The 27,981-nt window shown below is 43.4% G+C and overlaps 1 protein-coding gene across 21 annotated transcripts in view; it reads left to right on the top strand.

The window, feature by feature from the left end:
• The window catches only part of FHOD3 (formin homology 2 domain containing 3), a 319,993-nt gene that overhangs the window by 165,367 nt on the left and 126,645 nt on the right, over nucleotides 1-27,981 (top strand). For all 21 annotated transcript variants that reach the window (XM_083582385.1, XM_083582396.1, XM_083582404.1 and 18 more), the window contains exon 5: nucleotides 5,440-5,545. In XM_083582385.1, the coding sequence (XP_083438511.1) occupies nucleotides 5,440-5,545 (106 nt within the window). The remainder of the gene's footprint in view (nucleotides 1-5,439; nucleotides 5,546-27,981) is intronic.

The raw sequence follows: 27,981 nt of genomic DNA on the forward strand, positions 1-27,981 counted from the left end.
AATGGAACGCGTTACTTCCAGGTTTCGCCGCATGCGCAGACGCTCAAAATTATGTCACGCACATGCGCGGAAGCGGCAAAAGGCAGTCGCGTGTTACGTTCTACTCAGGATGCAAACAGGGCTCCGGAATGGATCCCGTTTGCATCCAGAGGTGCAACTGTAGTCCCAAAACATCTGGAGGGCCAAGTTTGCCTATGCCTGCCCTAAAGCTTCACTTCCCAGTGGTGCAGCAGGTGAACACATTAAACTGCCTTAAAGGTAAAGGTAAAGGTACCCCTGCCCGTTCGGGCCAGTCTTGCCAGACTCTAGGGTTGTGCGCTCATCTCACTCTAGAGGCCGGGAGCCAGCGCTGTCCGAAGACACTTCCGGGTCACGTGGCCAGCGTGACAAGCTGCATCTGGTGAGCCAGCGCAGCAGACGGAACGCCGTTTACCTTCCCTCTGGTAGGCGGTCCCTATTTATCTACTTGCACCTGGGGGTGCTTTCGAACTGCTAGGTTGGCAGGCACTGGGACCGAACGACGGGAACGCACCCCGCCGCGGGGATTCGAACCGCCGACCATGCGATCGGCAAGTCCTAGGCGCTGAGGTTTTACCCACAGCGCCACCCGCGTCTAAAACTGCCTTATACTGAGTCAAACCAGTGGCTTGCTCTTCTGGAAGTTCTCAAAGGACAAGCTAAACCCAAGACTACCTAGCAGAGAGGCCAGGGAATGAAGCAAGGCCACACACCTCCCTCCCGGCGAGGTTTGTCTTGCTCTTTCTTCTCTTTTTAAGTTTCAGGCATCTGGCAATGCCGGCATTTTCCTGCAGATGTTTGGGGCCTCTTGATTGTGCTGCTGATACTGGTTTTCTTTGCTAGGCTTCTGCTGTTTTTATTAATGTGCTGTTGAATTTTACTTTCCTGGTTTTAATCTGCGTTTTCTCCTTTTAAAAACTGTTAGCTGCCTTGTAGATTTTGTTAAATCTAAAGAAGAAGATAGATGCAGCTTTAGCAGAAGTGTGCTGGTTCAAAAAGTATATAGAATATACATTTTTTCTTCCTTTTAAAGGTGTTAACAAACCATTATTCAGCCGATTTTTCTCTAAAGGATGGGTTTCTGTTCTAATGAGCAGTATACATCAAAGTCCTGAAGTTTCCCTGTGCCTTTTGGTCTGTATTTTCCTCTTTTGCCACCAATTCTGCTGTCATCTTAAACTAATTTATATCCCTGGAAGAAAGAATCATAATCCTCAAACTCTAATCCTCCTTAAACCAATTTGATTTTTCTGTCCTGCGCTGGGTTTGATGTGCAAGACAGCTTTTGTCTGGTAGTCAGTGAAACGTAGTCAGCTTGTGTTTGCAGGTCTTGCAAATAAAGTCAATCAGAAAGAAGGAAAGAGTAGTTGTGGTTCAGTCTGGGCCTTGTTAAGTAGCTGGTTGCACCTAACTAGAAAGTGTAGCTGTTAATAATAATAAAAAACACCTATCTGATTAATATTTTGAAGATGATTTTCAAAAAAACCAGTATGAATAATTGTTTTCCCAATTGTTTCTCTGAAGCAGATGTAGGTACCGTATTTTTCGCCCTATAGGATGCACTTTTTCCCCTCCAAAAATGAAGGGGAAATGTGTGTGCGTCCTATGGGGCGAATGCAGGCTTTCACTGAAGCCTGGAGAGCGAGAGGGGTCGGTGCGCATCGACCCCTCTCGCTCTCCAGGCTATACAGGAGAGCCCCACCGCCAGCCCCACAAGCTCGGGGGACAGCGGGGAGGCGGAACGCCGCCATCCCGCTGTCTCCCGACGTGGTTTGGAGCCTGGAGGCGGGGAGAAGCCCGCTTCTCCCCGCCCCCAGCCCCACAAGCTCCCTTTATTTTTTTATTTTTTTATTTTTTTTTAATTTTTATTAAAAAATTAAAAAAATATTTTTTTAATTTTTCCTTTATTCCCTCCCCCCCCCCCCAAAAATCTAGGTGCGTCCTATGGGCCAGCGCGTCCTATAGGGCGAAAAATACGGTAAGTGTTAGGAAATGAGTCTAAATAGTCCCCATTTGACACACCAGATAAAGTAGTAAGAATCTTTTCTTTCCGTTTTACTTAAAAGGAAAAGAAACAATGGGTTTCTGTGTATATTACTTATAAACAAAGTTGTAGTGCTATCTCACACTCATTCTGAAAAAGCACAATATTACTTGCAGTTGGCCTCTTGACGAAACCTTTCAGGAACCACATTAAGGCTTCCTTCTCCTCCTCCCCACGCCCTGTTTTTGACCTCAAACCATCTGAGTACATCTACTATAATCAAATAGATGCAGTGAGCATGGAGGTCTGTTATATCACAGTGTTTAAGGAACAGTTTAGTACAATAGTGCAGATGGCATAGACTATTAGGCCAGAATTAGCCTCCGCAAATCAAACAAAACAGAAGTAACTTTTCCGCCATCTCAAAAACAGTGCTTTTTAATGGAGACAGTTGACATATTCAGTTGTAAGTTATCCAAGAGAAGTAAGAATGTACTTGCATGTGTGAACTGGCCCTAAATGTGAAGCAGAACCTATCCACTTAGCTGTATTTTCTGGGTCCTATATAGTCACTTTGATGCTCAGTTGAAATAGTGGTATATGTACAATAAGTTGGAAAATAATTTTCCAATTAGCAAGTTTCTGGCATGGAAAATTCATGAATCTTCTGTTTCAGAAATGCATTTTTGTTACAGTAAGCCCTCTTCCCTCGATGCTAAAATACAAATGGACAGTTATATAGTTCATCCAGTTCTTGTTCTCATAATATTATTTCCTCCTTTCCTCCTATAGACATGGAAATCTAAGACTGTCATCATGCTCTGCAGTCTGTGTGACTGCCAATAGGAAGCCATGACAACCCCAGCATGGCAGATAGTATGCAGTGGGGCAAGATAGCAGTGTTGCTGGCAGCCATTTAATGGAAGAGGGAGAGGCGCTTCGCAGACTGATTTAGCAAGCCGCTCTTTTCACCATTAAAATGTGGCTGTTGGGGGGGGGGAGAGGTGCTTCTCAGAGCAGATCTGCAAGCTGCTGTGTGAAGCTGCCAGTGTAGTGTAGTGGTTAAGAGCAGTGGACTCGTAATCTGGTGAACCAGGTTCGCTTCCCCACTCCTCCACCTGCAGCTGCTGGGTGACCTTAGGCCAGTCCCACTTCTCTGAAGTCTCTCAGCCCCACTCACCTCACAGAGTGTTTGTTGTGGGGGAGGAAGGGAAAGGAGAATGTTAGCTGCTTTGAGACTCCTTCGGTTAGTGATAAAGCGGGATATCAAATCCAAACTCTTCTTCTTCTCTTCCCCACCTTTAAACATGGCCACAGCAAAGTTCAATGGGGGAGTGAGTTGCTTCACACAGTGTTTTAGCAAGCTGCTCTGTGAAGCACCTCCTCCCTCCTTGGAAAGGGGTTGGGGGGTGAGGTTAGCTGTGCGGGCAGGGAGCTGGTTATATAATGTTTTTATTTCATTTTATAATATTTATATGCCACTTTACTGAGCAAAGCTTGCCCATGTGCTATGTTTAGATGGTAACCCCTTTGATCACTCAAGAACTAAGCCTGTTCTTGAGTGATCGCTCGTTGTGCCCTGCTTATTACCATTTGTAGCTGAATAATCCAGAAAGGAGAACTCCAGGAGATTTCCATGTTTGGCTGCTTTTCTCATCAGTGCTTTAATGCTGGCCGATGAGGGGAGCAGACCATAAATCTTAGCAATATTACAGGACTGCTCCGGTTTTCTACCCAAGGACAACATCCTTCTCTCCTTCCTTCCTTTAGCTGTTACCACACATATTCTGAAATGTGTCAACATTTTGATCATAATTTGTACCTTGGCTCCTATTTTCAGTTTTCAAATTCCCCAACCCAGAGAGTCATGCTGGTAGAATAGCCTTTTAAATTTTTGGTCACTCATGTTAGAAAATCAGTAAGTTAATGGGATTAGAAAGACTGACTACTTTATTTCAGAAGTTATGTAAACACAGTCCTTTTACTGTAGGGGGAACTAGTTTGGATTCTTTTCATCTGTCTTTGCACTGCCAGATGTTTAGACCTTCTCACAACCCCATCACATTATAGATGCATGATAAAAAAGGTCATGTGTAGAGTGCAAATGTCTATGGCATGATGTTTATGTTCTCTTTCTTCACACTTCCATTCCTTTTCCTTCCTTTAAAAAAGATACATTAAAGCCTTTTGAAGTTTAAAGCTTAGATTGTTTATTCAGTATTGTTAAAATCAGTCCGGTTAAAGTGTCTTTTATGAAATATGTGTTTTAAATTCGGATCAGATCCTGAAGTATTGCTGTTGTTCCCCATTAATTCATTTGGATATTTCGTTAAATTCAAACCTGCCATGTATCTTATGCATCACTGAAATGTCATTTTGAGTATGGAAATGCTAATTTTGGTTATATTGTTTGCATCTTACAGTATTTGAATTTTTTAGGATGCATTACTCTTAAAGTGCTTGCAGAAAGGTGGCATGCAGGTTTTGAAAAATAAAAGAATGAGGCTGAACAGAATTCTCTAGGGAGGGAATTTCATAATTGTGGGGTATGGCAGGTTCTTGAATCGTGCAGGTTTGTCACAGCTCACCCCCACAACATGACTCGGGTCCCTGCTAGGGCTGGGCGATGTCTGGTTTTCCATGTTGTGATATAAAAGGTAAAGGGACCCCTGACCATTAGGTCCAGTCGTGACCGACTCTGGGGTTGTGGTGCTCATCTCACTTTATTGGCCAAGGGAGCCGGAGTACAGCTTCCGGGTCATGTGGCCAGCATGACTAAGCCGCTTCTGGCGAACCAGAGCAGCACACGGAAACACCATTTACCTTCCCGCTGGAGCGGTACCTATTTATCTACTTGCACTTTGACGTGCTTTCGAACTGCTAGGTGGGCAGGAGCTGGGACTGAGCAACGGGAGGTGAACCTGTTGCGGGGATTCGAAGCGCCAATCTTCTGATCGGCAAGTCCTAGGCTCTGTGGTTTAACCCACAGTGCCACCCGTGTCCCACATTGTGATACATCAGCAGCTAAATACCTCAATATGCTGATATATCATGATGTCTTGAATGTATCTCAGCTGTTTCTTCCTTTCTCATATTGCGCAGCCCTACAATGTGCCTCTCCAACTTACGCCTGAGCTGAAGGGGCACCAGAGCCTTAACTGCTCATCTGGCGGGGGGGGGGGAGCTTCCAACCCCCCAGCTGAGCCAGCGCCAATGCCTCTCCGTCGGCCTATTTTGAAGCTTTGGCAATTGAACTCTACTCTCAAATGAGATGTGGACTGTTGTCATGTATATCTACTACATAATAACCATCTCTCATATCACTAGAAAAACCAGTATAAATTTGTGAGCAGTGCTTACTGTTTGTTTGTTTGCTTGCTTTTGAAAAATATTAAGTAGCAACTCATTTCTCTTTTTTGCCTTTTTCCTTGATATAGGATGACAAGGATTTGGTTCATGAATTTGTTGTGGCAGAGGGCCTGACCTGTTTAATAAAAGTGGGCGCTGAGGCGGACCAGAACTACCAGAATTACATCTTGAGAGGTACGGAAGTTTATTTCACAAGCTTTTTTTTGCTTCAGTGCAGCATTTTCTACTCCAGCCCATTCTGTTTTAATAGTGCTGCTTAGTTGCAAACTACAGATTTCACAGTTTTCCTGTTTCAAGTAAAATACATTATTTGTTTGAAGAAACCCAACCCTTACTGCATGTCCTTTCACCTTGCAGCCGACCGGATTTGACTTCACCTGGCATCCAGCTGCCTTATTTACTATTACTTTCAAACAGCCTTGTATTTAAGCACCACTCTGGTAGCCATTGGCCACCAAGTATTACTTGCAAGCAATTGGCATGGCTAGTGGAGAAGAGGCAGCACCATTCTGGCTCCCCTCTGTAACCAGCATAGAAACCAAATGTGATTCCAGAGGAGGAAAGCCATGAGATCTACACCCAGCATAGAAATGCAATGTTCTACTGCAAGGGACGCGGATGGCGCTGTGGTCTAAACCACAGAGCCTAGGGCTTGCCGATCAGAAGGTCGGCGGTTCGAATCCCCGCGATGGTGTAAGCTCCCACTGCTCGGTCCCTGCTCCTGCCAACCTAGCAGTTCGAAAGCATGCCAGTGCAAGTAGATAAATAGGTACTGCAGTGGTGGGAAGGTAAATGGCATTTCTGTGCACTGCTCTGGTTCGCCAGAAGCGGCTTAGTCATGCTGGCCACATGACCCAGAAGCTATATGCCGGCTCCTTTGGCCAGTAAAGCGAGATGAGCGCCGCAACCCCAGAGTTGGCCACGACTGGACCTAATGGTCAGGGGTCCCTTTACCTTTACCTTTACTGCAAGAGGAATGGGACTCTTCTTCCTTCCTCTTCCCAGTCACCAGTAGGCTAGCAGACATTTTTTTCAGGCTAGGCTTATTCACAAGGCTAGTTTCAAACACTTCCTACCCCCATTGACTCTTTTTGCATTTCACTTTTCTTTCTCTTATTCTCCTAACATCTCTCTTCTTTACTTTTGGACTGCAAGTCTCTGGCCAGGCCTGTGTTATTCTTAATTATTGAGGGCACCTATCAATTTTAGACTTGTCATAAATAAAGAATACCAACAACGACTTGCATAGCTCACTGACTCGCTCAGTTATTTATTTAAAGTGCCTGCTTTTTTCTAGGCGCTGTAAAGCGATTTTAAAAATGACACAGGCCCTGCCCTCAAACTTACACTGTAAAAGACACAAAAGGAAAAAGGTATGGGGGAAGGAAGGGGGGGGGAACCAAATTCAGGTAGCAAAACTTTTAACTGCATAAAAGTGGCATCAAAGAAACAGTATAGGGAACCAAGGATCCAAGTGTAAGTTAATTCCAGCTGCTTCAGGGTGACTTGTTGCCCTGCCTCACCATTCTCTCTCTTTCTGCCTCTGTCCCCACCGCACACCCCCAAAGTTACTGGGTGAAATGGCTGCTAAAAAGAGAGAATTCTGGGAGCAAAGGGACAAAATGGCGGTTGATTTCAGCCAAGCCAATGGGATGGTTGTGTTGTCTCATATCTCCCTCTACTGAAACCAGGTGGAATGGCTGCTAATGCATTAATCTTTTTAAGAGCCTTTGCACATGTTCAAGAAGCTCTGTAAATTGAGTGCATGACGTGCTCAAGACCATGGGTAGGCGAACTAAGGTCCGGGGGCCGGATCTGGCAAAATCGCCTTCTAAATCAGGCCTGCGGACGGTCTGGGAATCAGCGTGTTTTTACATGAGTAGAATGTGTCCTTTTATTTAAAATGCATCTCTAGGTTATTTGTGGGGCCTGCCTGGTGTTTTTACGTGAGTAGAATGTGCGCTTTTATTTAAAATGCATCTCTGGGTTATTTGTGGGGCACAGGAATTCGTTCATTTTTATTATTTTCAAAATATAGTCCGGCCCCCCACAAGGTCTGAGGGAAGTGGACTGCCCCCCCTGCTGAAAAAGTTTGGTGACCCCTGCTCAAGACCATAGGGTCTGCCTCCATGCATCTATTGTTGTGGTTATAAATTGTTTCAATAAAATAAATAAAATATACCTGCATAAAGTAATGTGCAATCTTATGTATACTAGGTTGTACAGTCTAGATGCCAGGTATATATGCGTGTGGATATGTGTGCTGTATTTTACAGTAAAACAGAACATGTAGAAGGGTGATGAGTCAGAAGCACAAGTGCTGAATGTGTCTTTTTATATTATCTGCCGCCTTTGCGTCAGGCCTGAGTACAGAATAACTGGTCTATGAATGTGGAAAAGTTAGCTTTTCACTGAGTGTACTAGGGAAGTACAATACAACTCTGTTCTACTGTTATCTTTATGCGATTGTCCACTCAACAAAAGGTTGTGTTCTCCGTAGTTCAGATTGTGTTCTCCGAAAGGTTGTGTTCTCCGTCGTTCAGTTTCAAATCATGGAAACTCAGCCAAATGGGCGGGGTATAAATAAAATTCTTCTTCTTCTTCTATTTATATTTATCTTTCATCTACATTCAGTCAGAGGAAAATGTTTTTTAAGTGTCCGAAGCGGAGTTGGGTGGAGATGTTGGCAAAAATTACAAACCACATATATGTCCTAATGAATTAGAAACATGGGTCAATATTTTGTATTCCATGAAGGTGGTCTGCTAGTGGAAGAACGAGCGTCTCAGGCCCAAGGTCAGTTCAAGGATGCTTCTTGGGTTTTCACAAGTTTTTCTGTTTGGTCCGAATCTCCGTTCCTGTAACTTGAATCCATTGGCTCTAGTCCTTCAAAAACCTGCTTCATCTTCCATGTGACAGCCCTTAAGATCAGGCATGTCTAAAGTCCATTTCGGGGGCCTAATCTGGTCCGCCGGTCGGTTTAATCTGGCGCCTGTGGCAGTTTAAAATCCTAAAAAAAACCTCAACTTCAATCCTAAGAAAAGGTCAGCAACTTTGGCTGGCCCTTACGGCCCTTTACTTCATCAAATCTGGCCCTCTTTGAAAGATGGTTATCCTATCTACTCTCTGTATACTCTTCTCCAGGCTAAATATACCCAACTTCCTCGACCATTTCTCATTAGGCTTGGTTTCTAGACCAGTTTTTCCAGCTGAAGGCTCTGCATGTAGATGCTTGCAAAGCAAAAACAGCACAAGCTACACGTAAAAAGAAGTTCCCACTCAATGAGGGAATCTGAGGTTTGAAGAAGTAAAAAGAAACAAAAACAGAACAATAAATGAAGAGTGTGAAAAAGTTAACTGCTCCCCTTATACAGTGGTACCTTGGTTCTCAAACGCCTTGGTACTCAAACAACTTGGAACCCAAACACTGCAAATCTGGAAGTAAGTGTTGCGACCTTTTTTCGGAAGCCGAACGTGCTCTGCTTTGAGTTTTACGCTTCCGTTTTCAGTGCCACACTTCCGTTTTGAGTGTTACACTGAGGTCTGTCTGATTTTGCTATTTATTTTGCGTTTTTGTTTTTGCGGCTCTTTTTGTTTTGTTTTTGTGACTGTGTGGAACCCAGTTCAGCTACTGATTGATTGATTGATTGATTGTGTGACTGCAGTACATTGTTTATTGCTTTCATTTTATGGATCAACGGTCTCGTTAGGTAGTAAAATTCATGTTAAATTGCTGTTTTAGGGGTTGTTTTTAAAAGTCTGGAATGGATTAATTCCTTTTGCATTACTTTCTATGGGAAAGCGCACCTTGGTTTTGGAACGCTTTGGTTTTGGAATGGACTTCTGGAATGGATTAAGTTTGAGAACCAAGGTACCACTGTATTTCTGGTCAGGGGGGCAATGTGCTTCCTTGGAAGCAAGGCAGCTAAATAGTTGGCCTGTTTGAGCTGTCCTTATCGTGTAATTTCTAGCATTGGTTCATTTTTCATTGGTGAGTCATTTTATATGGATGTATCTGATCGAAAGCTGAATACTCCTTGTGTTGTTTTGATGTTGTTTTCAAAAGAGATTTCTAATAGAATTGAATAATGCCATCTGTGTCAAAGATCAGTTCTCAAAATGATCCATTTTCGGCAGTCACTAATACAGTCAAGCCCTTTAATGTTTGCTCTGTTATGGGAACTCAAAACAGTTTCATCTAGATACATTCTTTTAGTTGTTCAGTGTAACTTTATCATGTTTTGCTTGAAGGCTTCTGATGTAAACTCTGATTTTATAAGCAGAGCTTACTGCCAGGAGTGACTGTGCCTCTTTTTCTTTAATTAGCAAAAATAAAGGAGATAAAAGTTGGCTTTTACGTAAAAGACCCATAAACCAAGGCCATTGTTTGCGGAAATGTTACACTGCTACAATGTGAGAGCATTGTAGCTCTTTGTTAGAAATTTGCAAAGGAGCATTGCAGAATAATTTAAGCATGATTTTGTGGTAATAAATGTCTGCAGGGACGAGATGGTAGTGGAAGCAAGAAGATAGTACATCTTTTTTATTGGCTATAAATAACAATTGATTTTTAATGATAAAAATATTTATTAAGCACCTTAGAGACTCTTATCTGAGCTAAAAGGGACCATTGCCCTGACCACAGACCTTTTATTTTGTTTTCATTACATTCTTCTGAATAATATTTTAATGGCTTAAATATCTCAAGATCAAAGACTTCTTTGATATGTTCATCTCAAGTCTTGTATTCTAAACTTGTTGTGTGGCAAGTTCCCGCCTACCCCCTTGGAAATAAAGACACAGGACACAAGAATTTGAGTTAATTAGGCCACAACTTTATTGATTACAGGAATTGAGCGGTATTGGCTTAGGCATTGGTCCTAACAGGATCCTTCCCCCCCTTCATTTGCATAACAATAAACAGTACCCCCGCCAATGTCTAACTGCCAATACCGAGGAGTTGTGATGGTTTGCTACGAGGTAGGCGAAAACCAAATGGCTGGTGCCAATCTGCCAAATGGAAAAATTCCTACGGCGACCGACCAAAGTTCATAGCAACGTCTAAAGGGTGGGCAGGGAGGGAAAACCAGGTCAGCTGCGGCAAGGGAAAGAGGGGGAGCCCCGGCCGCGCCAGACCTAAGTAGGCAAGGCCACGCCCCCGGAGCCAGCCGATTGGCTGGCATGGGGTATGACGAGGCCGAGGATTCCCTGCTATCGCGTGGGCTAGGGCCAGCTCCCGCGAGTGTGGGGGAGGGGCGCGAAGCCCGCAACCCCACCTCCTCCTTATCTTGGAAGTGGCTTTGTTGTCACTTGTACCATTCCACTTCTTGACTTGGTGCATCCTGAATCATAACTGGTGTTGGGTGGAAGATAACCCCATAAAGCACTTGCTCTGCTTGGGTTATATGCTCTTCTTAAAACAGTTTCACATAACGGGCAAAAAACACAATCCTTTACAAATCATTGGAAGGCAATTGTATCTATTTTTGCCTTTGTATTCTCTTTTTCATGTTGTCCTTTTCTGGCTTTCTCCTGCTATAACATGCTATCTTACCTGTATCGGTGTTGGATATATTCCTCTCTCAGGCAAGTTGATAGTGGAGCAGGTATCAAGCAGTGATGGGCATTAAAGGTTGAAGCCAGCGTCTTGAATTGAGCTTGGAAGCGAAGTGGTAACCAGTGCAATCTATCGAAACCTGTAGGCTACGTTCCCAGCAAAAATCCTGGCTGTTATATTTTGAGCAATCAGAAGTTCCAAAATGTCTTCAAGGACAATGCCAAGTGCAATGCATTAGAGTAGTCTTAAACGGGATGTTACCAGAGCAAGGATCAACATGGCTAGACTGCCCCTGTCTGGGAGAGGCTACAGTTCCTGTAAATGGGATGCAGGTGGCACTGTGGGTTAAACCACAGAGCCTAGGACTTGCCGATCAGAAGGTCGGCAGTTCGAATCCCTGTGACAGGATGAGCTCCCGTTGCTTGGTCTCTGGTCCTGCCAACCTAGCAGTTCAAAAGCACATCAAAGTGCAAGTAGATAAATAGGTACTGCTCCGGCGGGAAGGTAAATGGCGTTTCTGTGTGCTGCTCTGGTTCGCCAGAACCAGCTTAGTCATGCTGGCCACATGACCCGGAAGCTGTACGCCGGCTCCCTCGGCCAGTAAAGCGAGATGAGCGCCGCAACCCAAGAGTCGGCCACGACTGGACTTAATGGTCAGGGGTCCCTTTACCTTTACCTTTACCTTTTACAGTTCCTGTAACATTTGGAACTGTGTGCATTGCAATGGAATTTAAGGAACGTACTAGCCAAAAGTTCACTGCAGGCTTCCATAATGTATGGGGATGCGATAGATAGATAGATAGATAGACAGACAGATAGATAGATAGATAGATAGATAGATAGATAGATAGATAACATAATGCAGAGCACTACTTGAGTAACAGCCAGTGGAACATCTTATTGTTCCTTTCTGCAGCAGACCACCAGCAACCACAGACCATGTTATGTTACTTTTGAAACCCATCCCTGGAAACACAAGACTCTAGATTGTGACTGCTGAAATATGGCCCAAGTTACCTTTGACTGTCGTTAAATATATTTCTCAAATCGTAATGAGTTTAGCCTGCCATCTCTTAAAATAATACCCCCTGCTTTCAGAAAGGATCTACAAATCACTGGCAGAATTGCCTATGCATCCTCTGCCATCTGCTGATTTCAGTAGCAAAACAGCTCGATTGCAAGTTCCCCATGTGTGCATTGACTGCTACAGCTATTTATAAAACAAAAGGCCTGTGATGTCACCTGAGCACTAGTTTTAGAACAAACATTTGTGCTTGTTCATTCTGGGAAATCGGATTCCTGAAACAATTCAAGGTTGTGGATGTTCAAGTAGAATGCCATCTGGTTTATGTTTGTCATTGTGTGTGCAGAGTTACAGAAAGGTTCTTTGGTTAGTTAGAAGAGACCAAAAGCAAGGGCTGAGGTGACCACAACAAGCAACAGAAGGAATTTTGCTTTGAATAAATCCTGCTTAAAATACTTGTTTTAGTGATGTCAGTGAAATTCCTCAGGAACAAAATTCAGTGGCTCATTAAACTCAACCTTAAAACTGAGATGAACTTTAATAATTTCTGACACACTCCTCTACCTCAGGTTTTGATCCAGGCCAGAGGAGAATTTGCCCACCCTCCTATTTGCCCTGTAGCCACTTTTCTCTCCCCCTTTTCTAGAAGGAATAGGGGGGGCAGGCTGTAACAGGTTGCGGTTATTTTTTTCTGAGCCCTTGAATTGACTTTGAAAAATTACCTGAATTTTTCTGACACCCCCATTTACATATAAGGATACCTAGGGTAATCTCCTAATTCATCCAAGCTGAGTTTCCAAGAACTTTCCCATCTCAACTTGGTTTATGTAAGGAACACGGTACATATTATGCATTTCATTAACATAACTTTAATATCTCTCATTCTCTGGGCAGAGTATGGGGCGGGGAACAAAAGCACAAAATACAAAAATACAACATGAACATAAACTCAGAACTTTGACAATAACATTAGAGTACAATCAGTTCTTGCTGTGATCTGATCTGAGATTCACCACTGGATCACTGGCTGGTTCATGCAAAGAATGTTGGAGCATGTAAATGATGATCCAACGAAACAACACCTATGGCCCTAACCGTGAATACACATGATCTCATAGCAATCAATGCTTAACTAATTTGGGTTTTGTAAATTATATGTATAATGGTTAACCGCAGGGGTCCTCACCCCAAAACCAGTAGATCATGCACAATTGAAGTAAAGCCACCCCTGAACCACCAACACTGAATCAGGATGCCTCCGTGATACAGTGCAGCTTCTTGCTACCTGTGCTATCACAACAATTTGCTATAGGAAGGAGCTGCTGGTTTCTTAAACCCGTAGGATTTTGATAAACATCAGTTTGCCTGTAGGAGAAATAGGTCAACAGATGATGCCATAGCTACAGCCTTTCACCTTGCAATGAGTCATCTGGAGAGACCGGGGAATTATGTTAGAATGTTGTTTATTGATTATAGCTCGGCTTTTAATACCATCCTTCCGGACATTCTTATCAAAAAGCTAATGGAACTAGACCTTTCTTCTACCATCTGTGACTGGATTAAAGACTTTCTGAGGGATTGGACACAAACAGTGAGGATTGAGCTTGTTGCATCTACCTCCCTGAAGCTCAACACTGGCACCCCACAGGGATGTGTGCTGAATCCCTATTTGTACTCGTTGCATACATATGACTGTATTTCATCTGATCTATCCACTGTAATTATTAAGTTTGCAGATGATACTACCATAATGGGTCTAATTACAGGTGGAGATGAATCAGCATACAGGGGAAGGTTCAAAAAGTATCTACATGGTGCCTAGAGAATAACTTGCACCTAAATATTAGCAAGACAAAGGAGATGGTGTTGGACTTTCGGAGGAAGAGAGGGGAACTAGCCCTGTTGTATATATGGGGGGTTGTGTGGAGAGAGTCTCCCCCTTCAAATTCCTGGGAGTTCACCTTAGTGAAGACCTCACTTGGAAAAACAATATAACTCAGGTGGTTAGGAAGGCCCAACAGAGACTCCATTTCCTCATGGTCTTGTGAAAGAACAATGTTAAACAACAATTGATGACCTCCTTCTACCAGTCCACAATAGAAAGTGTCCTTTCATATTGTATCACAGTGTGGTATGCTGGCCTGACAGCCACGGACAGAAAGTCTTTACAGAGGGTGGTGAACACAGCACATGATACCATGGGCTGCCCCCTGAGCCTGCTAGATGACATCGCAAGGGATCGATGCCTTAGGAGAGAGAGAAAAACCCTCAGGGATGATTCACACCCCGCCCAGCACCTCTTTAATCTTCTACCCTCGGGCAGGACATATAGAAGTATAATCAGTCGTACCAACAGGCTAAAAAACAGTTTCTATCCGTGGGCTGTTAGGCTGCTGAACAGAAAATAATATAGTGCAACTATCGGGATTGGTGTGTTGTGCGACAAGCACACAGAGTGCAATGAAATTGAGTGTTTGGGGGGGGGAGGCTCGGTTAATTTCATTGTACACAGGTTGTACATTGACAATAAAGGTATTATTAGTAGTAGTAGTCTTGTGTGTTGCCAATGCTACTCAATATGCTCAATAGCTGAATAGTCCCAGTGCAGCACTTTTTCAGGTGACACACGGAAGCAATGGCGTTTCACCTTGCCCTAAAAATCCTCAGAATCTGCAGCGGTCCTTCAGACCTTCGTTCTCACAGGAATGACTTGCTTTTTGGTGGTCCTGTGATCCCTGGTATCTGCCATGTGACAGAAATTCCGCAATGCTGTCTACGTAACTCTTTATGTTGCTCATCGCTCAAAATGTTAAAAAATAGTAGGGGGGAAAGGAGGGTGATGTCTGGTAAACAGCATTTATCCAACTGGAGGTGCATTTTGTTTGAACAGCTTTATAGCGATGTGCCCGGAAAGTATTCCAGAATGATAGTCTGACTTAAGGTGCAAAGTAATTAATCCCCACCATCACAGTTATTTGTGGATGTAATTCCAGATGTACCCTACTTGCATACATGTACAGAGATCCATCATGAGAACATAGCTGTTCCTCACAGCCTGCGACTGGTCATGAAACCACTGCTGTGTCCATAAGGATACAAAGCTAAAAATAAACAGAGCTCCCCCTTCTTCTTTGTATGATTCAAAAACTCATCCTTTCCCATTCATGTTATGCCTGTTACTGTTGCTGCAGACCTCTAAGGTTTCTCTGCAGAATTTAGGAATAATAATGCCATGCAATTATGGGTTTCCCTTGTTTTGAAATCTGAGGGGCTCAGGGCGGCTTCCTATTGCTTTCTGTCTACATGAAAATGAATCTCTCTGTTTATACTAATGAAATTCCCATGAAATGTGACACCCAGGGCTATGTAAACTATACCAAAAATGAGGAAGTGAACCATATTTTCAAAATGTACGTTCTTAACTGAAGGGCAAAAACTACTACAGTACATAGTTTTGAACAACAGTCTGTTGGTGTCTTTAAAAACACTCTGGACCTTGTGAGTTTTAACTGCTGGAAATTCAATTATCAGTTTATAAAAACAACCCACTGATGCAGTGGGGGCGTGTGTGCAGAGGGGGGGGGTGTAAGAAAGGGTTTATTTTTAATTAATATTTGAATTATATGGTGGCAAAGCCTTATTCCTGATAGAAAGAGGTTTGCTTGTAGATCCATGGTTTAAGCAAACTATGATCAGTGGCTATGTAAGGCATTTGAAGTTTAATGCCCCAGACCCAAACTCCACTGTGCAGATTTGTTTCACATCTGCTGCAGAGAGTATGCACATTTTCATGTGGATTTGAAATGGCTTTAAAGGCCTAGAATTCTCATGCAACTGGTTGCCTTGCAAAGAGAAGAACACAAACTTGTTTCCTCCAACGGTTGCTCTGGCAGAGGGAACAAGACAAGACAAAACCAAATTGAAGCTTTGGGTCTCTTTCCCTCTGTGGATGATCTTCCTCGGAGAGGGAGGTGGAACACATGTTGCCAGGTGGCTCCCATCCATGTTATACATGGGTCTAGTGCAAATGTGTTATTTTGTAACTCTGCAAGCACATAATTGTGTGTACAGAGATTTTCATCTTGCGTATTTTTAAAAGCAAGAGAGAATCTTGGGCACCCCAGAGACAGCAGTCTGAGTATTCAGTAGCTAGTGATTAGGGACAGGGACATAGAAGTTTCCAGGCTTCTGCGCTTCCTCCTTGCATTCTGGACCTTCCCAGTCCTTGCTAAAAATGAAACAGCATCCAGAATAACACCAAGTAAGTAAATATTGCTAGGCACAAATAGCCTTCTGCAAATGTTGAGCTGACCCTGAATGTGTCCAGCAAAGCAAATGGTGTTCACATGTGGGAACTACCCTGTACAACCTTTTTAAAAAATCATTTTTATTAATTTTCCAATAAAAAGCATCCAATTAACATATCCAATCATAATCCAATTAAAATAAAAAACTAAAATAAAAAAGACCAAATTATAATCCAAATTATAATTGTTGATTTTTCGGGGCTGCCCATAGTCTGGACCTCTGAAGCATATCTCCAAATCTCAGCCCTGTCTCTCCTCGATGCTTCCATAGTTTCCACATCCCGATTTTAACGCTTTAAAGTTTACCCTGTACAGCTTTTAACCTATAGTTAATTGCACTGGAGTAGAAACCTGACTTTGGTACCGAGGATTGCTGATGTGAAATATGTAGCTGCTGTCGTGTATCTGGGGGTTAAGACCTACTAAGAGGTTAACGTTACCAGCGCAACTTGCAATTAACAAGAATGCATTACTTGGTGTTTCCAGTTTACTCCCAAGTCTGAATAAGCACCTGAAGACTCTGGGGGCCAAATCCAGCTTCTTGAGAAATACAGGCTACCAGGCAAGAGACAAAAGCTTGTCTTGTCAACTGCTTGCTTGTGGCTTGGAAGAGGAAGCTGCACATTCTCTCAACTTGCAGTTTGACAAGCTTCCACAAAGAAAAGTCACACAGCACAACCACCTCCTTGTCAGCATCGCCCTTGAGCCAGTGCCACTGACTGGACTCATCCACTTCAGCCCCGACTGGGCCAGGCGAGCTGGAGTAGCACTTCCAGAGACCTCCTTCTGCGCAGGAACAGGTCTAAGTGCTGTGGACTCACAGCTCAGAGTTGTGAGCACCAGATTCACTCCGAAGACAGTCGTTGCACAGCAGAGTACAGCAGAGCATAAACCACTCGGAGAACAGCTCTGTAGAATAACTACTTTTATTCTATCTACAACTATCATACAAACTATATACAGAGCTAAACGGAGAAGCTGAACTGCACTGAGTGTCTGCAGCTGCTCTTAGCAGCAACCTTATCAACACAGAGATAACACTCTCTCTCTAACACTCAGTCTCTCTCTTTGATGTGAGGCTGGAGCGGAATAAGTAGTGAGCAGAAACCGCCCCCCTCCTCTCTGGAGAATCAGCAGAGAACATCAGCAGATTCTTGGAATGGGAGGGGTGAAATCTCCTCGCTCCTTTGCATCTGAGTTAAACATGGGGGCTGGGAACAACAGCTAATTAGAATGGGAGAAGAAAATTAACCTAATTATTCCTCTTCTCCCTATTTATTTATTCATTTATTCTTTCTTTGCTAGTCGAGCTGAGATGCAGTTGCCCTAAGTTGTAAGGTGCAAGGACAACTCAAATGATAAATAATGACAAAACACTTTGCGAAACGGGACCGTGAATTGCTCAATGCTGTGCAAGGGTTTCTATAAAAAAGGTAAAGGACCCCTGGATGGTTAAGTCCAGTCAAAGGCATCTATGGGATTGAGGTGCTCATCTCGCTTTCAGGCCAAGGGAGCCGGTGTTTGTCCACAGACAGCTTTCCTGGTCGTGTGGCCAGCAGGACTAAACCGCTTCTGGTGCAACAGAGCACTGTGACGGAGACCAGAGCGCACAGAAACACTGTTTAGCTTTCCGCCACAGTGGTACCTATTTATCTACTTGCACTGGCGTGCTTTTGAACTGCTAGGTTGGCAGGAGCCAGGACAGAGCAATGGGAGCTTACCCCATCGCAGGGATTCAAACCACAACCTTCCGATTGGCAAGCCCAAGAGGCTCAGTGGTTTAGACCACAGCGCCACCTGTGTCCCATAAAGGGTTTCTATACGGGGGCAGGGGAACATAAGGTAATAAAAACGAAGACTCCAGTGCAACCAGGAATTGCCAATAATTCATTCAGAAATAAGAAATCTTGTCCATCAATTTAAAGATGTGTGATATTTTAACTTTTATTTTATTAAATACATGGTGCCTTCTAGCTACAGGCCACTACACAAAGATCTGTGGTCCAAAAGATTTGCAATGTGGAAATGCATAAAGTGAAGCCGAGGAAGTGGAGGGAGATTGAGGCAGGGATAAGTAAGGGAAGAATACGTGGTAATTACAATCGCACAAATTTTGGTTGGGTCACACTGTCGCAGGGCTGGGGAACCTGTGCCTTGTTCCAGATGATTTACAAGGGAAAATGAGTTGCCCTTCAGTTTGTAATTGGGCTGAAAGAACTTTAAACAAGTGGAACATTTACCAAATGCATCTTAATATAGGACTCAATAAAACAAAGAAATATCTGAGTGTTAGAGCCACGTTAGGGATAAGGACTCTTCCTGCTTTTCTGTAAATGGAGAAATGCAGCAAATTTTTACATGAGGAAGCATTTGAAAATGCAAGCCCACACCTGTATTCTGAGGTGATGCAGCTAGAGATGTTAAGGGTTGCACTTGGGATATTTGGCATGCACACAATGTGCTCGACCATCAAGCTGTATAGCAGAAGAAGCAAGAAATTGTCAGTGAGTGCCAAAATGCATTAGCCATAGGGATGCCAAAATATATTAGCAATATTCTGTAAAGAAGAGAAGTGCATCAAGGAAGAAGTAAGTAAACACTGGTATAGAGTAACCTTCGCTTGTGCAGTTGCTGGCTTTTCCATTACAGTGGTACCTTGGTTCCCGAACTTAATCCATTCCAGCAGTCCATTCAACTCCCAAAACGGTTCAAAAACCAAGGCACGGCTTCCGATTGACTGCAGGAGCTTCCTGAACTAAGCGGAAGCTCCATCAGACTTTCGGCTTCTGAAAAACGTTCGCAAATATTCACTTCTGGGTTTGTGGCATTCAGGAGCCGATTTGTTCGAGTACCAAGCTACCACTGTGTTCTGTAGTTTATTAGGAAAACTTTTTACAGAATAATAATAAATAATAATAAAATTTTATTTATATCCCGCCCTCCCCAGCTGAAGCCGGGCTCAGAGCGGCTAACAACAGTAAAATAACACAACATTCTAAAATCATTTCATTATAAAATCAGTTCAAATCAAATTAATGGCAACCATTGGGCTAGAGTTCTGTGAGGATTGCCAAAGGAAGAGGTCAGACTGTGCCTTGGCCAAAGGCCTGGTGGAACAGCTCTGTCTTGCAGGCCCTGCGGAAAGATGTCAAGTCCCGCAGTCTCTTGTGACAGAGCGTTCCACCAGATCGGGGCCGCAGCCGAAAAAGCCCTGGCTCTGGTTGAGGCCAGCCTAACCTCCCTATGGCCCGGGACCTCCAAGATGTTTTTGTTTGAAGACCGTAAGGTCCTCTGTGGGACATACCAGGAGAGGTGGTCCCGTAGGTACGAGGGTCCTAGTCCTAAGAGAGGCTACTGCCTGCACCTTTTGCACCCTCATGAAACAGCTCTGTAAGCCAGGGCCGTATTGGAGATATCCTTACTAAGACTCAGGTAAATGATATGTTATGAAATGAGAGAGTCCTATTTTAGCATCATGAGCCATCCTAGAAATGTCCCAAACACTGATGAGTCAAAGCCAAATTGCATTTTGTAGTTGGCCCCCGTCAAGCTGTACACAACTTGTCGTGCATGACATTTCATGATTGCGAGCCACAATAAGAATAAATAAACAGATAATAATAACAAATCATAGACAGAATGATGTATTATTTCTATCTCCTGCTTTGGTTGAGATATCCAGGGGGGTTAGCAGTTAAGTTGTTGTTTTTTTAAGTAAACATAAAATACAATTCAAGTAATCAGTTTAGAGAACAATGCTGTGTGTGTTTTTGCTGCATTCACTGGGACTCCTAGCAAGCGTGTTTTGGATTGAAGCCTAAAGCCAACAATATAAAACAGATGATACATTAACACAGTGTTGTTGGGGCTATAATTAAAGTTTGCTTAACATTTTGAGTTCCTTCATGCCAGCGATAAAGAAAGGTTTAATGATGTAATGTATGAAATAAGCATGATTTGAAGTCACCCCCCTCACTTGATTTCTTTTTTTAAAAAACAAGCCAAGCAATCTGTCACCAAAAGCACAGTAAGATAATGTTGGATACTGTAGTTAACTGGTAATTTCCTTTCTTTTGGCTATAATTAAAGATAGCCACAATTTGTTTTTCTTGTTGATATTTGGCAAAGAAATTCCCAAATGTCTGTAAGGAATATAATTGACATTTTGGAAAAGCTGGAAGTGAACATAAACACTAAAGCTGTTTTGATATTTGTGGATGCCGAGAAAGCCTTTGACAACATTTCTTGGAGTTTTATGTTGAAGAACCTCCGGGGGATGGGGGTAGGCCAAGGGTTTGAAAATGGTATAGGTGCAATATACTCTGAACAGAAAGCCAAACTAATTGTAAATAATGTGGTTACAGAAGAGTTCAAGATTGAAAAAGGGACACGTCAGGGATGCCCTATCTCCCCATTACTTTTTATATCGGTCCTGGAGGTTTTGCTTAATATGATTAGGAGGGACCAGTTGGTTAAAGGGATTCAGGTCGGAGCCAAACAATATAAATTGAGAGCATTTGCAGATGACTTAGTACTTACATTGCAAGAGCCAGAAGCTAGCACGAAAAGAGTTTTGGAAATAATTCAAGAGTTTGGTCAAATGGCAGGATTTAAATTGAATAAGTCTAAGACAAAGGTTTTGGAGAAAAATTTGACACAGATAGAAAAGGAAAGGTTCCAGAATGAGACAGGGTTGACTGTGGTTAAAAAAGTGAAATATTTGGGTATAAATATGACAGCTAAAAATGTGAATTTGTTTAAAGATAATTATGAAAAAACTTGGAGAGAAGTGAAAAAAGATTTGGAGATTTGGTCCAACTTGAAGCTTTCCTTGTTAGGCCGTATTGCAGCTATAAAGATGAATGTATTGCCAAGAATGTTGTTTTTGTTCCAAGCATTGCAAATAATTGATAAAATGGATTGTTTCAAGAGGTGGCAAAAAGACATATCTAAATTTGTCTGGCAGGGCAAAAAGCCCAGAATTAAATTTAAGATACTAACGGATTCAAAGGAAAGAGGGGGGTTTGCCCTGCCAGACTTTAAACTTTATTATGAAGCGGCAGCTTTCTGCTGGCTGAAAGAATGGCTACTTCTTGAAAACACAGACATTTTGGATTTGGAAGGTTTTAATAACATTTTTGGGTGGCATGCATATTTGTGGTATGACAAGGTTAAAGCACATAAAAGTTTTAAAAATCATATTGTCAGAAAAGCACTACTAAATGTCTGGGACAGATATAAAGACTTGCTGGAAAATAAAACTCCAAGGTGGCTGTCGCCAATGGAAGCTAAGGCAGTTAAAAAGTTAAATATGGAGCCCAAGTGGCCAAGATACTGGGAAATTTTGGAAAAGGAAGGGGACAAAATGAGATTGCAGAGTTTTGAGAAATTAAAAGGGAAGGTGAGAGATTGGTTTCACTACCATCAAATTAATGAAGCGTTTAAACTGGACAGTAAAATTGGCTTCCAGGTGGAAAAATCAAAATTGGAGACAGAACTGTTAGAACCCAGTACTAAGAACTTGTCCAAAATGTACAATCTGCTGCTGAAATGGAATACACAAGATGAAACGGTCAAATCGGTCATGATTAAATGGGCTCAGGACATTGGTCATAATATTTTGTTTGCTGATTGGGAAAAGTTGTGGACCACCGGGATAAAATTTACGGCATGTAATGCCTTAAGAGAAAACATTATGAAAATGATATATAGGTGGTACATAACCCCAGTCAAGCTTGCAAAGATTTACCATGTGCCTGACAATAAATGTTGGAAATGTAAAGAAACTGAAGGTACATTTTTTCATCTTTGGTGGACCTGCCCGAAGATTAAGGCATTCTGGGAAATGATCTATAATGAACTTAAAAAGGTATTTAAATATACTTTCACCAAGAAACCAGAGGCCTTTCTCTTGGGTATTGTCGGCCAAGGGGTGTTAAAGACGGATATAACTTTCTTTATGTATGCTACAACAGCAGCTAGAATACTCATTGCGAAGTACTGGAAGACGCAAGAACTACCCACACTGGAAGAATGGCAGATGAAGGTGATAGACTATATGGGCTTGGCAGAAATGACGAGCAGAATCCGAAACCAGGGAAGAGAAGCAGCGCAAGAAGAATGGAAAAAATTCAAGGACTATTTAAAGAAATATCATAAAGTTAATGAAAGTTAGAATGATGTTGGACTGGAAAGTAAATGGTTACTATTAGCAATGGTTAAGACAAGGAAAATAAGGAAGATTAGTCTAAATTTAAATTAAAACAAGGGAAGATTTGCTGAACAATCGATAAGAATTTGGAATACAGAAAGGGGAAGCATGAGGAAGTCGGGGAAGATAGGATATGAAATTAGGATATGAAATGATACATGTTTTTTGTTTTGTTTTTGTTTTTGTATGTTTATGTTTGTTGTATTGTGTTTTATGGAAAAATAAAAATATTTAAAAAAAAAAAAAGAAATTCCCAAATGTCTATCTTAAAGGAATGCACAGTGCCACCAGATCTATGTGTTGTTAATGCACTGATAGTTTAGGTGAACCTCAAAAGGGTGTGTCCAATTTGGAGTCGATCCCAGGCCAGTCTGCCTAGATCCAAAGCAGATCTAGATGTAAATAGTTAGGCATGACTGGTTGCGGCAGAATGCAAATGGTGGTTCACAATTGGATGTGCATGTACTCAAACTAACTGAATCTAGATAGACAGCATTTGCATTCAGATATGCACCTGTGAACAGGGACGCGGGTGGCACTGTGGGTTAAACCACAGAGCCTAGGACTTGCTGATCAGGTCGGCGGTTTGAATCCCCGCGATGGGGTGAGCTCCCGTTCCTCAGTCCCTGCTCCTGCCAACCTAGCAGTTCGAAAGCACATCAAAGTGCAAGTAGATAAATAGGTACCACTCTGGCGGGAAGGTAAACGGCATTTCTGTGCACTGCTCTGGTTCGCCAGAAGCAGCTTAGTCATGCTGGCCACATGATCCGGAAGCTGTACACCGGCTCCCTCGGCAAATAAAGCGAGATGAGCGCCACAACCCCAGAGTCGGTCACGACTGGACCTAATGATCAGGGGTCCCTTTACCTTTACCTATGCACCTGTGGTGCTTCCTCTCTTGCCCTGCAATAAATCACTGTACAATGGTACCTCTGGTTATGAACGCTTCAGGTTATGAGCTCTGCTAACCCGGAAGTAGCTGCTCCTGGTTGCGAACTTCGCCCCAGGATGCAAACAGAAATTGCACACTGGAGACACATGTGCAGCAGGAGGTGCAGCGCGCCTCATGATAAGAATGGTTTCAGCTTAAGAACGGCCCTCCGGAACGAACTAAGTTCATAACCAGAGGTATCAGTGTAGAACTTCTACTTACAACCACCTCTACTTGGGCCCGATCCAAGTTGCGACCGCGACAAACCCAGAAGTAAATACTGGGTTTGCCGTGATTTGTGCACACGCACAATGGCTTCTACTGTTTACGCACATGCAGAAGCGGCTGCCGCCGTCTGCATACACGCAGGAGCACGCTGCCGCCAAATGCACCAGGGCAGCACAGCACTTCTACCAGCGACCCGGATTGACTTACGGACGGACGTCCCGAACTGATTACGTCCGCAAGTAGAGGTTCCACTGTACTTTCGAAGCCACAGGTTCACCTTGTTCCACACCAGTCAAGACTTTAGCTGGAGCATTGTATCCAAGCTGAAGTCTTGACTAGTGTGGAACAAGATGAACCTGTGGTTTGGAAAATCTGGGTGCCACACTTTAAGAAGTATGTAGACAAACTTAAATGGGTTCAGAGTGTTAATATTTCACACCTCCCAAGCTGCAGATGAGGGACGCAGGTGGCGCTGTGGGTTAAACCACAGAGCCTACGGCTTGCCGATCAGAAGGTCGGCGGTTCAAATCCCCGCAACGGGGTGAGCTCCCGTTGCTCGGTTCCAGCTCCTGTCCACCTAGCAGTTCAAAAGCACGCCAAGCTGCAAGTAGATAAATAGGTACCGCTCAGGCGGGAAGGTAAACGGCATTTCCGTGTGCTGCTCTGGTTCGGCAGAAGCGGCTTAGTCATGCTGGCCACATGACCCGGAAGCTGTACGCCGGCTCCCTTGGCCAATAAAGCGAGATGAGCGCCGCAACCCCAGAGTCGGTCACAACTTGTCAGGGAACTGACATTGGAGCCAGAGGTGGAGGCAAGGCTCCCAGGCGATGCTGGAGAAGGGCCCAGCAGGGAGAGAGGGAGCTCATCGGCTGGGGAAGGAAATCAGCGTAACACCAGGGATAAAGGGGGGCAGATGGGGGAATCGGCGAGGGGGCTCCAGGACTCCTCACCGGAGACCAGCGGGGAGAGCACGGGTCCTCCACTACCCACACCCACCCTGCGCAGAAGACTTCCGTGCAGGGAAAGTAGGCGTAGACTTGGCGTCAAAGAACTCCTTTGCTGGAAGAAGTTCAAGAAACGCCCACTGACGGATTCTGCTAGCGACTGAAACAGCCACGAAGTGAAGGGCTGTCCAGCCAGAAAAAGGTTTAACCAGGCAACCTAGCCAGGAGTGGCGGCAACTTACGCACGAGCAACCCCATATAACCATTACACAACTGGACCTAATGGTCAGGGGTTCCTTTACCTTTATGCTGCAGATGAGATTGGTGTAAATCACATGCCTGTCTGGGAAGAGTGTGGGAACTGAAGACAGTCTTATTTCTTCTGCTGTATGTACTATTGTACTGTACTTTCACTTTTACTTGTTTCTGTTCTTGGAGCTGGAGAGAGAGAGAGGACACCATGATTCCTTTGTCTGTACATAGTGTGTAAATAAATATGTAGATTAGCTCTACGATGTCTCATGCTTCTTGCTGTGTTATGCTAGAAGATTAGTGTGCATATATCATTTGATATATGTCGCTGAAGCGCACTGGAGAATACGGGGAATGCCTTTTCCAGAGCTGCGCATACCGGAGGACGCTCGGAGTTTGGGGGCTACGGGGCACCCCAGGGCGTTTTCCAACAGAGAGAAGGGCAGCAAAGCTGTTCATTCTTATAAGGAAATGTTGAAGGAACTCTGTATTTTACCATAGAAAGGAGAACATAACATGCTTGATGGGCTTTTGCATAGAAGGTGTGTAGGTTTCCAGGGAACATTAGGAGAGACCTATTAACAGTAGGACCAGTTTAACAGTAGAATTATTTATCTGGGGTGTAGGTGGTCTTTCTCTCTGTACGTCAGGTTTAAATCAGAGGGATTCTCTGCTCTGGGTTTCCTGAATCAAAAAAGGGTTCCTTCCAACTCTATAATTCTATACTTAAGCCCATTAAACATGCCACAAAATCAAACACAGGAAATGTTAATAAATGATTGTTTATAACTTTTTAATATTTAATAATAATGTATCAGCACATCCCCACTGCTACTAGACTTCAGAGTTATGTATAGCTAAAATACCATTGAGCTTGTTCATTTACTTGGATGTCCAATATACTGGAAAACAAACTTCCTGGAATGGAAGGAAGGGCATGGCCCTTGGACGTGTTCCACCATTGTCAGCTTGCTAACATTCTGATCTTCAGACTTTCACTTTTGCACTATTTGAGGAAATGAGACCTTCCTGTGTAAAACCTCTCCAAAAGAGCTGACTTTGTCCCCATTTGCCTAAAATTGTCAGGCACAGAAACCCCAAATGGGGTCACATAATTTGTGTATACTGTACGCACTTTTGTATTTCAGTATGCTAGTTGTTCAAAACATTCTTTTCCTCTTAGGTATTTTCACATTTTTGAAATCGCAATATAGAAAAGTAGCAATTCCCCCCACTCCACTTAAATGAAAGGTGGGTTTTGTGAATGAGCTCCCCCCCCCAAAAAAAAACCCAAAGAGCACATTTTCCCCTGCTGTTTATAGTGGTTTGCTGCTCATGGTTTCTCCCTTCCTGCTTCCCCAAGTGCCATATTCTGCACCAAGCTTTCCTCTTATCAGGGATCACATGTTGTTGTTTAGTCATTTAGTCGTGTCCGACTCTTCGTGACCCCCTGGACCAGAGCACGCCAGGCACTTCTGTCTTCCACTGCCTCCCGCAGTTGGGTCAAACTCATGCTCGTAGCTTCAAGAACACTGTCCAACCATCTCGTCCTCTGTTGTCCCCTTCTCCTTGTGCCCTCCATCTTTCCCAACATCAGGGTCTTTTCCAGGGAGTCTTCTCTTCTCATGAGGTGGCCAAAGGATTGGAGCCTCAGCTTCACGATCTGTCCTTCCAGTGAGCACTCAGGGCTGATTTCCTTCAGAATGGAGAGGTTTGATCTTCTTGCAGGCCACGGGACTCTCAAGAGTCTTCTCCAGCACCATAATTCAAAAGCATCAATTCTTCAGCGATCAGCCTTCTTTATGGTCCAGCTCTCACTTCCCACTTCCATACATCACTACAGGGATCACATAGGAAATGCAATTATGTCACAAGAGCCGTGCCAGTTTCCTAAAAAATTGAAAATATGTAAGTTATAGCAAAATGGAACGTCCATGTACCATAGCAGTGTATTCTTCAGATACTGAGGTCAAACTATCCTGCTGTTTTTATGAGCTTCAAGAGGCTTCTGGCTGGCTTCTGCTATAAGCCAACTTTGATCTGATCCTGTAAAGCTGTTGTAATGCGGCTTGGCATGCAAAGATGGAGTGAGATTTACCTCTGAAATTTTTCCGAGGAAGCATGTTGATTCTAGGCTTTGTTGTTGTTTTTAATAATAAATCACAACTTTTCCCTGACAATAATAATCGCACAAACTGCCTTTTGTATTAAACATACTCTTAGTTTCCGCTCCATTTTAATCAAGGATAAGAAGCATTAATAACCAGAGCATTCTTAAATTTTCTGTGACGTTGACTATGGCAATATATCACTGAGCAAAAGCATATTCTATACTTCTCTGGGAGATTGCGTAAAGATGTAATGCAGGCATTAGCAATTGCATTCCCGCAAATGATTTTTATTATTTGCTTTAAAATATTCTATTTATAAGACTTATTACACAGAAAAAACATAGTTATAACGTTTAGGTTTGGGTTTCACTTGCTTTGGTGCTCACAAGTCATCTGATACGCCACCTCTCTTGACTTGCTGCCAGCAGCCATTTGATAATTAGCTTTGTCATCTGAACAATGTTTCACTCAGACCTGAAGTCAGCCTGATTAAGGGATTGCGAGTGGATTGCAGGATTATCACATTCCCATACTCTGTCCTCTCTTTTCTTGAGAGCAATTCCCCCCAGACCTTTCCTTACTGCCCTTAACCAGAGTTCATCCACGGGGTGGAAGCCAGTTGAGAGCACTTCAGATGCACACCTTCCCATCAACCTCAGCTTCCAACCACCTTACCACTTGCACGATGGAGGCAGCCCATACACATACTAGAAACTTAAGGGAGGCGGGTGGCACTGTGGTCTAAACCACTGGGCCTCTAGGGCTTGCTGATCAGAAGGTCGGCAGTTCCAGTCCACGCAATGGGGCGAGCTCCCGTTGCTCGGTCCCAGCTCCTGCCAACCTAGCAGTTGAAAAGCGCACCAGTGCAGGTAGATAAATAGGTACCGCTGCAGCGGGAAGGTAAACGGCATTTCCGTGCGCTCTGGTTTCCGTCACGGTGTCCCGTTGTGTCAGAAGCAGTCTAGTCATGCTGGCCACATGACCCAGAAAGCTGTCTGTGGCCTGGTATCGAGATTAGTGCCCCACTTGCCTTTGACTAGACTTA

The sequence above is a fragment of the Podarcis filfolensis genome, assembly GCF_964270895.1.
Source record: "Podarcis filfolensis genome assembly, chromosome: 13".
NCBI lineage: Eukaryota > Metazoa > Chordata > Lepidosauria > Squamata > Lacertidae > Podarcis > Podarcis filfolensis.